The sequence below is a fragment of the Camelina sativa genome, chromosome 12, assembly GCF_000633955.1.
Source record: "Camelina sativa cultivar DH55 chromosome 12, Cs, whole genome shotgun sequence".
NCBI lineage: Eukaryota > Viridiplantae > Streptophyta > Magnoliopsida > Brassicales > Brassicaceae > Camelina > Camelina sativa.
In genome coordinates this window covers 1,737,497-1,748,775 of record NC_025696.1, presented here as the reverse complement: position 1 = coordinate 1,748,775, position 11,279 = coordinate 1,737,497, and the positions used below count along the sequence as shown (strand labels likewise).

The 11,279-nt window shown below is 35.2% G+C and overlaps 3 protein-coding genes across 6 annotated transcripts in view; all 3 read left to right on the top strand.

Annotated features, from left to right (window-relative positions):
• On the top strand, positions 6,443 to 8,493 carry LOC104729495 (calcium uniporter protein 1, mitochondrial-like). Of its 2 annotated transcripts, XM_010448436.2 has the most exons (3): positions 6,443 to 7,152; positions 7,385 to 7,441; positions 7,754 to 8,493. In XM_010448436.2, the coding sequence occupies exons 1-3, from the start codon at positions 6,571 to 6,573 to the stop codon at positions 8,210 to 8,212; spliced, it is 1,098 nt and encodes a 365-aa protein (XP_010446738.1). In that variant the 5' UTR covers positions 6,443 to 6,570; the 3' UTR covers positions 8,213 to 8,493. The 2 variants fall into 2 exon arrangements, with proteins under 2 accessions (XP_010446738.1, XP_010446739.1); XM_010448437.2 differs by lacking the exon at positions 7,385 to 7,441 and having other exon boundaries at positions 6,447 to 7,152; positions 7,754 to 8,454.
• On the top strand, positions 9,466 to 10,449 carry LOC109127892 (elongation of fatty acids protein 3-like). The gene is made up of 2 exons (XM_019233457.1): positions 9,466 to 10,374; positions 10,433 to 10,449. Exons 1-2 carry the CDS (start codon positions 9,657 to 9,659, stop codon positions 10,447 to 10,449), a joined length of 735 nt encoding a protein of 244 aa, XP_019089002.1. The 5' UTR covers positions 9,466 to 9,656.
• The window catches only part of LOC104729494 (elongation of fatty acids protein 3-like), a 6,906-nt gene continuing 6,027 nt past the window's right edge, over positions 10,401 to 11,279 (top strand). For 2 of the 3 annotated variants that reach the window (XM_019233389.1, XM_010448435.2), the window contains exon 1: positions 10,402 to 11,263. In XM_019233389.1, the coding sequence (XP_019088934.1) occupies positions 10,537 to 11,263 (727 nt within the window). In that variant the 5' untranslated portion in view covers positions 10,402 to 10,536. Of the gene's footprint in view, positions 11,264 to 11,279 lie in introns of all 3 variants that reach the window. The other variant, XM_019233390.1, reaches the window with a different exon arrangement.

Here is an 11,279-nt window from a genome sequence, read left to right as displayed (position 1 = left end):
TATCAACAGACACCCTAATTTATTTCCAGAGAGAATTGAAACGCAAAAGTGAGTGATTCACCAAATCAGGGTGGGAATGATCAACCTCTGAAGCTAAAATCTAACTATCATTTGAAGATTAATCTTTTCAAGATTTCGACAAAACAAAGAGATTCGATCAACAACGAAACAACATACCACCTTTCCTCTCAAAAAGTTGTTGATTTGCAAAATTTGTTTCGGGATTGGGCTTTGTAGGAAACATCATACCCTAGAAACATTGTTTTATATCCCCCACAGATACAACCGACAAAGTTATTGGGCTTTTTATTTAACTCATAAGACCCAAATTTAACTCTTTTTTTTTTTAAACGCTTAGCTATCTCATTTATTTAAACCAGAAATAGAAAATAGAACAACAGGCCCAACGAAACCCAAAATGAACCCAACATAAGGAATACCTTCCTTGCAATTTTTATTATTTTTAGTTTTTTTGGGTGAAGTTTTATTATTTTTAAGTAAAAGCATATATTGTTTTTTTTAATAATGTTAGATGTTTCTAAAAAAATAGTTTAGTAGATATATGTGTATATACTATTAGTAGTTGAGAAAAAAATTATTATCGACAGAATTTTGGTTTAATTTTGATAAGGGGGTTGTGAATATTAATCATAAAGTGTCAAATTTATTCATATATTTTCTAATATATACTGATTCTTTTTTTCATCATTTCCTTAAAAAAAAAGAATTGAATCATGAGAGCCTCTATTTTCTGCTTCCACCGTCTCAATTTTCATCAACAATAGATTTGATTGAATATAGTTTACATTAAATTCTATATAAATGTAAATGGTAGGTGTGATTGTTTATATATGGCAATAAATTAGTTATTTTTTATTCTTTGAAATATTGAATAGATATTAACAAAAAATAAGCAAAACATATGTAAAATATGTACAAAACATAAGTACAACATATATGGACTTACATATGTTTTCCTTTGGTGCCTAGACAAACAAAATCAACAGGATTTTTTTATAAAAGTTTTTTCTTTTTCTTTGTTCGTTCGTCAATTTTGGCTCAGCGTTCTGAATTAATATACTTGTGACCCCATTAGATTAATTTGCGATATCGAAGACATCCTTGTTTAGATGAATTCATCATCGGTACGGAAGAGCAACTAGCAAGATTCATCGGGATTGCGAAAGAGTTATTATTACCTGGAAGCGGTGGATAATCTCATCGTATCTGGAGTGGTCCCTTATAGCTATGATGGAAAATACTACCACGACGTCAATGTCATCATCCGGCTATACAAGCTTTATCCTGGTACCCGTCCCTCGTGTTCGTGACTCCCTCCAGTGGAAGAAGCATCAGGGATGATCTACGAAGTGTCAATACAAATGGTTATGTCTATTGTTCTTATCTCCGGAATTGGGTTGAATCCACATCCAATCTCACAGGACTTGTGTCCCATCTCAGTGCCATATTCTCTTGTCAGCCGCCTCTTGAAAAGGTGTGTATTTATAATCTAATTAAAATAGATCCTATATTAAAGACCTGCACCTCCGTTGCACAATCAATGTTAAGTGTTAATGGAGCAAAAAGCTTTAAGAGTCCATATTTAGTTTTATTTTGTGACACATAATGACAATAATTTTGCAGGCTCCACAAAGTAGTTCATCGAACACCAGTCCTCCATCTCAAGGTGTTCATGGCATGGTAAGTTCTGATGACCAAGTGCCTGCTGGTGGACAAAAAGCACAACATGGGTCTTCTACTACAGCATAGTTCTCTCCGTGACTGGCAATGGATTCTAAAATGACTTCTTCTTTTTGCTTTCTCGGACAAGTGTGATTGTGAAGCTAATATTTTGGTAACTAACTACGTTGAATGTGTATGAAAATTCGAAAATATCTCGTTGTTATTCTTGAGCTCTTGCATTTATTGCAAAGAATTATTGAATTATATATTTAATCGAAATCGAATACTGATGGAGTCATGTTGTTAATTTAAAATGAATGTAAAGATTCGAATACACTTCAATTTTTTGTTTTGGTATATTTTTAGGTAGAAATTATAAAATGATCCCATTAACTTTTCTATTTTGACCCCAGTAAACTTTTTTAAAAAAATTTGATCCTTCACATTTTACATTTTGACTCCATTTAAATCAAAATTTTCATTTTGAACCTCCTAAAAGTTTACATTTGTACTCATTAACTAAATAAATTTTCATTTTAACCTCCTAAGTTTTGCATTTTTATCCTATTACAAAAAAAAAAATATATTTTAATCCCTCTAAAATGTGGGTCTGGCTCCGCCACTGATTACAGTGTTTACACAACAAGTACGGTGAAATGAATTAATAATGCTGATTTAACGAGCAGACACATCACATCCAGCTAAATAACACGATAATGTATATAACTCGCCGTTCATATAAAGTATAAACCAACAAATTTATATGTCAATTTCAGTCTTTATAGGAGAAGATATATGCCACCAACCCGAAACCCAAATGGCCATATGCATAAATTTGCATGCCAACTCTTTTATTGCAATCATGTTATATTCGACACGAGCATGTTATTGTACGATCGGATTTTACAAGGATTTGCCTTATATTTGCTCCGTACGTGTACGGGTATACACACCAACTTGCCGTTTTATTTGTTTAGAAATTTAATGGTGTGTAAGCAATGTGTAATGGCCTCCATTGTTTTCGGAATTTACGTGTCTTGTGGTAGCTACTAGCTAGCGTGATGAACACTTTAATTTGGATTGTTATTCTCAATAATATCTTTCATGTTTCTTTCTGTGTGATCAGTTTATTTCCTATCCATATATCCCATGTGCATATATTCGTCTAATAAGAATATCACATTCTCAACAATATACTTACGTGAAATGAATAAAAGAAAAAGTAAAAATTACAGAATCTGACTTCTTTCGTTGATGTTGTGGTTTATAATACGACAAGAGGGAATTATTTCGAAATGTTAAAACTGTTGTTATCAGGAAATGAAATGAATGTATATATGTTAATCCCTTAATATTATTTACTGTGAATATTTTAACTAGACAGCTGATCTTAAGTAAAGAGTTCTAATGTAAATATAAGAAAAATAATAGTTGGTTTAAAAAAAAAAAAAAATTAAAAATTGTAGTGGTAATCATCGATCATATAATAATTAATAACTATAAGAAGAATTCCATATGATATATAGGTGGTACTGTGGTAGTATATAGTCTTTAAAGTGCATAATTTGCAGCTGGAAACTCGCCACTTGCGCAACTAAACAAATTAGCATATGCATTCAGCATTGTTTTTAGATTCGGACATATAAGAGAACCGATGCATTAAGAATTATTATTACGTCACCGTGATAACCATTACGATCGCAGGTCAAAATAGTCGTGTTTTTTTTTCAATTCTTAATATATAAATACAAAGTGACACGTCTATAATAATGTCTTAAAGAGTTACAGGAATCCAAGTTTTCGAATATCCTAGTTAGAACTTAGAACCGAGATTATCGTTGAGTACTGGATATAAAAGAAGAATATGTTCACGCATAGGTACATAGCAACGCATATTTTAATTAGAGTTTGAATGAATACATGATCTTAACTTAAACACACAACAATATAATAATAATTAATCTTCATCAATTTGGATTAGCAGTACAACCACGACTACATGTATTTGGATTTGAACGTGAACATCAGATCTATCATTTTAATTGGAAAATATAAATCTAACCTTGAAAATCTGAATCTTACAAAGATTTTCTCTCCGTCGTTGAATCATGGTCGTTCCTCTTTGTTGTGATGTCGACTCTCCATCTCACGGTAAGATCTTCTAAACCGACCCCCAAATCTCATTAAGTTCTTCACCAAATGGATGACTGATTTTCTTCGTCTTTTATGTTTATGTATATATTTATGATTAAGTAGAAGGGATAATTTCGTAAGATATAAAGAAATAGGAACTTATGAAAGCGTAGGAAAACTGCCTCACAAAATTAGGATCTGAGGAAAACTGCAATTACCCATGCAATACATAGATAATATGTATTTTTTTTTTTTTTTTATATTATTTTATGACTATGATAAAATCATCTATATATGTAAATGTAAATTATTTGATTGTTTGATACATTGAATATAGTTTACATTAAATTCTATATAAATATAAAATCGTAGGTGTGATTGTTTATATATGGCAGCAAATTAGTCATTTTTGGTTATTTGAAATATTAAATAGATATTAACAAAAAATAAGCAAAACATATGTAAAATATGAACTAACATAAGTAAATATTTTTACGTATGTGTTTTTATAACAAATAAAATAGACTCTCATATATTATACCATCTATCTTTCATTGTCACATTAGCATTTTGTTATTTTATTAAAAATATCATTTCATATAAAATTTAATACGGTTTTTTTATTTTACTTTCAAATATCTAATATATTATATAATACTCTATTAATACAAATATAAGATAAAGAAATATGAATAAGAAAATTTGAGAAAAAGTTGAAGAATCTTGAAAGACTTCAAAAAATTATTTTATGTGAACAAATGTTACCCGGTTTAAAGTCCAATGTGCAAATTGGATGTTATATTTGCAACCAATGATGATTATGTCCGACTTTGGGATCGAGTTCAAAATGTATCGAAGCTGGCACAGCTCCACATAGTCCAGAACTTCGTCAACCACGGCAATATCATATTGTGTCATCTTAAATAAAATGTTTTTCAAGTCACCGTCAAGAAAACGTTTCAGAACACCGATTTATCTTTAGTTAATAAGATGAATTAACTGCACAAAAAAAAGAGAGTCAAATCTTGTTTTACCATATATATGAAATTATAATGATAATTTGAAAAGAATAAAAAAAAAATCACATGAGAAGATGTTACGACATCAGTTAAGCCTTCACTTCCCTTTCTAAATGAGGAATTCCTGCTTGAAAAGACTTCACTCTTTTTAATTTAGAGTTTGAATGAATTTGGATTAGCAGTATAACCACGACTACATGTATTTGGATTTGAACGTGAACATCAGATCTATCATTTTAATTCGAAATGTAAACGTGATAATTTCAATATAATAAATGGCAAAGTTGTATATTTTTTTTTGTTTTGCTGGTGTCTCAGTATATGGATTCAGTAAAAATTGAATTTAGAGTTATGTTTTTAATGTGAAATTTGAATCCAAAGTTGATTCTGTCACAAACATATATGTTGAGCCAATCTGGTAAAAGTTGTCTATATTTGATTAGTTGAAAATACATGAAGTATATCTGCTAAATGGATTTAAAGTAAATAAACTAGAGAGAAAAAAAAAATCTATAAAAATATAATTTTGTATTTATGTGTTTGTTTTCAACATGTATCATCCCAGTGATGCTCTTTTAAAAAAATAAAAAAGGACCATGCGTTTCTCTTATTGTTTTTCTAAGTGAAATGAAATATATAATTATCCCACACAATAAGACTAATTTATATTTAAAGATTTTAAAATTATAAATATAAATTAGTCATATCTCCAAACATTAATCATGATTCTTACTAATATTATATATTTCATTAGTCTTACAGGTTATCCAAGAATCATGATTAATCTTTGGAGATAAGACTAAATTATATTTAGAGATATTACCATTTTAAGGGTAATCTTACTCATTTGACGAAATGAATCCAAGAGCTCATTATTTACAAGCGCCATATAAACCAAAACTTTAAACCAACAAATAAAACCTCACCAATTTGTATTAAACCCGTTCATAATGTATTTTAGATACAAACCGATGATAATATTCGTTTACACACACAAAATTTTATATTTCTTGTAAATTGTGTAACTCACCATTTTTGAAGATAAGACAGAAAATGTGGCGACACGTCCGTGTGTTCAAAATTACCATACACACACATGATTACATCACACTTACTAGTTGTAATAAAAGATAAAAAAACAGAAAAATGTGTCACCACGTCATTGTTTTAAACAAAAAAAACTCGGTTTCCTTATATAGACATTAATACATCATCCAAAATAATAATGATCTCTTTAGTATTACCATTGACGTACTAAATGCAAGAGATAAACATAAACTTCTCATTAACTACATTGTAAACAAGATAAAACAGAAAATGTGGCGACACGTTTTTGCCTTTTTTTCCTAAATCTGTTTTTCAAAAAAGTTATTTGAGATATTAATTATAAAAAAAAAAAAAAGAGGAAAGGTATATCGGACGGTTATGGAGGCACCGCCGTATCATCAACATAAATCCAACCACGTGGACGGTAGTCAGCTATCAAAATCTCGAGCTCATATTCACGAAAAAGGCAGCGTTATATTGAATATCTCGTGATATCTCTGCTGACGTGTATGATCTTCCCCACAACAAAGACTTTGAGAGAAAGAGTTAACGTAATGTTCTGTTCTGTAACAGAGGACTTTGGTTACCTATATAAAGCTCTTTACTTGCTGTTTCAATTTTCTCATCTAAGTTTATTGAAAATCAAATTCATTCTTCTTCTTTTTTTCTTTCTCTCTTTGTATTTGCAATGGTGATGATGAATAAGATGTTGTCGCATCGTTTGTTCAATATGTCAAAAATGGGGTCGCAGGGTTTAATGAACTGTCGTATCTCGTCTTCTTCGTTATCCGTGAGAACTAGGGTTCCTAATGATCTAGGAGAAGCCACGATTGATCCAGAGCCTGGTGATTTGAAGATTTCTCGGAGGTTTTTGCACAAAGACTCCATGAGTCGGGTGGATAGTGGTACTATGAAGATGTCGATTGGGGAGGGTTTGATTGAGAAACTTCGAGAAATGGATGTGAACAAGGACCGGATTCGATTAGACGGGCTTTCTCATCATCGGATGGTGGAGAAGGAGAAGGAGGAGACGGAGTCGTTGGGGCTTACGGTGCAAGACGTTAAGAAGTTGCTAAGAGCATCAGAGATCGAAGTTGTCAAAACGAAGCTTTTGGAGACCGGGAAAATATGGATTCGTTACTCTGATTTCGTACGTGTTTGTAGTGATTCTTCGTTGGATCCTTCTCAAGGACCTTGGATCGCTAAGATGCTTGACGATTCTGGAAGTGTCATCGTTTTGGGAGATTCTGTTTGTTTAAGACCTGATCAGGTATAACATCTTTCTTCCTCCTCTTTGTTTTATGTTTCTCTTCCATTTGCATCATACGACCTTCGTGTTTGTTGTGCGTGTGTTAGACAAAAGAACAGTTAGATTCCTTCAAAGTTTTTTGTACGTTTCTTTGTTGGTTTGATTTGATTTGGAAGCTATGGAAACTGATAAGTTTTTTTTTTTTGTTTTTGTTACGGTTGTATTCTTTTCTTGTGCATCGAATTCTCAACAGGAGATTCAGAAACCTCTGTGTCACCTAGAGGCACGTAGGAGGGTCCCCAGTTTTGAGGTGGTGACAAAGAGGAACACTTTCAATGGAGACCACTACTTTTTTTCCAATCATATTTTTCTTCTCTAGTAACAAAAGAAAATTGCATAACTGGTCATTTTGGGTGACTCTGTTTCTATGGTTTCTATGATCATCGGTGCCTTTTCTTATGAGGGTGGATTAATTCAAAAATTAGTCATTAGTATCATTGATCCTAAGCTGTTTTGTGTGTTTTGAATGTTATATCATGTCATTAAATCTTAAAAGAAGAGGTGAAGTTCTTGTTTTGCTCAACAGTTTTCTGATTTTTGTCTTTGTCCTGTGTGTGATCAGGTAACCAAGTCCATCGAGGGCCTGCTTCCTTTACCACAGATCCGTAACCCAAATGACCCAAGAAGAAAAGAACTAAAAGAGCTTGAAGCCATGAAGACGGTCATCGACGAGAAAGCACATTCTTTGGTGAGAAGAGAGCTTTGGGCTGGTCTAGGTTACTTGATCATCCAGACCGCAGGGTTCATGAGGCTAACGTTCTGGGATCTCACATGGGATGTTATGGAGCCAATCTGTTTCTATGTCACATCGTTATATTTCATGGCGGGTTACACTTTTTTCCTCAAGACATCGAGGGAGCCTTCCTTTGAAGGGTTTTACCAAAGCAGGTTTGAGGCTAGACAGAGGAAACTGATGAAAACTCAGGATTTTGATGTTGGGAGGTACGATGAGCTGAAGAAGCTGTTTAATCCCAAACCTTCTGCTGCTGTTTCCAAGATTCTTGGAACTCTACACAATTGATTTTTTTGGTGTTTCATTCTCCTACCTAACCTGAGGAAGATAAAACTGACCCCAAAATTGTGTACAACAATAATTTTGATAATTACATAATCTTTCTAGGTAAATAAACCAAAAAAAAAAGGTTCTAATAGTGCGGCTTATGTAATTTCGAAGAGTAGATAAAAAGAATCATTTGTAATGTACTGCTGTAATAAACCTCTATCATATATCAAACCCCCTTATGTATAAATTATGTATTCGTTCGTTGTGTTCTTATAAAAACCAAGTATATATCCGTTTTCCATATAGCTTCTAAATGATAGTATAAGTTTCTAAATAGAACATGTATAACATATGCTTAATAATGATTTCGTCGGACTTATTATATTGATTGGGAGAGCATGTTATGCGTGGGAGTAGTTGTTGTATGTTCACCGTCCAAGTCTCCTTTTGATTAATTCACGAGGAAATGAATTACGACCGTGTAAACTAAAAAATCTGAGTTTGGTAGGCCACACGAGTCTTATGGAAAATGAGACAAAAGAAAAAGAGTCACTTTGTTGGAAATAATATCATGTGGACAAAAGCTAATTACTCATAGTGAAAGAGATGGAGTATATTACAGTTCCTTCCATAAATACTGATTAGGATAATCCTTTCTCTGGTGCGTAAACGCAATAAATGTTTTGTTTACTCATAAGAATAAAAAGAAGTACTATAACGCGTACGTAATGCCAAAACAACAATTAGGACAAAAGAAATTTACTAAATTTATTCGATACGTATCAAATTATTATCTTGATCTATATCTTAGCTGGTCATCAAATCGTGTGAAATAATTAATAACTCGTTACTGTGTCTTACCGATGATTCATCTTCGTAACAATCGCCCGGTCGCATATTCCGATGTTTACATTTTGTTTTAACATTTTCTCATCTTAGTAATGCTCTCTTTCTCATCTACCCCTCCTTGAGTAAACTAATTAAACTCTTAACCACGAAGACATAAACATACACAGTGTCTGTCCAGAGAGTTTCTTCTTTGGTTTTCCCACCTGCTTTTTTCCTAGATTAGGATTTGTTTTATTGCGAGTATGGTAATGTATCTAATCTAACGATCAACGTGACGCATACCAACTTTCCTATTCAAATATAGTTTGCTATTTCGACTATACAGTCAAATTCAATTAAGAGTACCGTAATTTTCATTAACGTTTAACAAAATCAATTCACATCGAAAATTTAATATGACAATTAATATTGGTCCACATTATTTTGCTTTCATGACAAGACCGGCCATTTAGTTACACCAATTATTGGAAAAAAACAAAGCTTAAATATGTAAAAAGATGCACGCACAGTCGCACACATATACTAAGAGACACAGTCGAGAGAAGAAGAAGAAGAAGAAGAAGAGTCACCGTGATCACCACCATCACCGACACCGTCCGATCAAAATCAAACCATGTCAACGGCTCTGATCAACTCTCTCACATACTACCTCTCCGAGCATCCATACATCGTCGGGTTCCGTTGGAGCAACAGCCAATCATGGGGCTCCACGTGGTCTTTCCTCTTCACCTCAATATCTCTCTACATCGCCGTCTCTTCCACCCTCCACATCATCCTCTCCGCCTTACTCCGCCGTAACCGCTCCGTTCCTTTAGGACACATCCCCGAACTCCACAGCCTTCTCATGTCAATTCTCTCCGCCACTATTTTCGCCGGAATCCTCCTCTCCGCCGCCGCAGAGATCCGTGACACACGGTGGTTCTGGAGACGGAGCAAAACCGCCACTCCTCTACAGTGGCTTCTCTGTTTCCCTCTCGGGACTCGTCCCTCCGGTCGTGTCTTCTTTTGGTCGTACGCATTTTACCTCACACGTTTCCTCCACATGTTCCGTACGATCTTCTCCGTTTTGCGTCGCCGGAGACTCGCCGTGTCTCAGCTCTTCTGCAACTCCGCCATGGCCTTCACGTCGTTCCTCTGGCTCGAATTCTCGCAGTCGTACCAGATTCTAGCGATTCTATCGACGACGCTGGTTTACTCTGTGGTTTACGGGTACAGATTCTGGACCGGGTTTGGTTTACCCGGTTTGGCTTTCCCTTCGTTTGTGGTGAATTGTCAGTTGCTTCTCGTGGGCTGCAATCTCGTGTCTCACGCTGGGGTTCTTACGATGCANAGTTACACCAATTATTGGAAAAAAACAAAGCTTAAATATGTAAAAAGATGCACGCACAGTCGCACACATATACTAAGAGACACAGTCGAGAGAAGAAGAAGAAGAAGAAGAAGAGTCACCGTGATCACCACCATCACCGACACCGTCCGATCAAAATCAAACCATGTCAACGGCTCTGATCAACTCTCTCACATACTACCTCTCCGAGCATCCATACATCGTCGGGTTCCGTTGGAGCAACAGCCAATCATGGGGCTCCACGTGGTCTTTCCTCTTCACCTCAATATCTCTCTACATCGCCGTCTCTTCCACCCTCCACATCATCCTCTCCGCCTTACTCCGCCGTAACCGCTCCGTTCCTTTAGGACACATCCCCGAACTCCACAGCCTTCTCATGTCAATTCTCTCCGCCACTATTTTCGCCGGAATCCTCCTCTCCGCCGCCGCAGAGATCCGTGACACACGGTGGTTCTGGAGACGGAGCAAAACCGCCACTCCTCTACAGTGGCTTCTCTGTTTCCCTCTCGGGACTCGTCCCTCCGGTCGTGTCTTCTTTTGGTCGTACGCATTTTACCTCACACGTTTCCTCCACATGTTCCGTACGATCTTCTCCGTTTTGCGTCGCCGGAGACTCGCCGTGTCTCAGCTCTTCTGCAACTCCGCCATGGCCTTCACGTCGTTCCTCTGGCTCGAATTCTCGCAGTCGTACCAGATTCTAGCGATTCTATCGACGACGCTGGTTTACTCTGTGGTTTACGGGTACAGATTCTGGACCGGGTTTGGTTTACCCGGTTTGGCTTTCCCTTCGTTTGTGGTGAATTGTCAGTTGCTTCTCGTGGGCTGCAATCTCGTGTCTCACGCTGGGGTTCTTACGATGCACCTCTTTAAAGGTGGATGCAATGGGAT

What these genes read in the sequence shown, in the direction of transcription:
- LOC104729495 (XM_010448436.2), top strand. Translation starts at nt 6,571, where the DNA reads ATGGTGATGATGAATAAGATGTTGTCGCATCGTTTGTTCAATATGTCA. An exon ending in TTTGTTTAAGACCTGATCAG is followed by an intron (nt 7,153 to 7,384) that starts GTATAACATCTT and finishes AATTCTCAACAG; the next exon opens with GAGATTCAGAAACCTCTGTG. An exon ending in GGAGGGTCCCCAGTTTTGAG is followed by an intron (nt 7,442 to 7,753) that starts GTGGTGACAAAG and finishes GTGTGTGATCAG; the next exon opens with GTAACCAAGTCCATCGAGGG.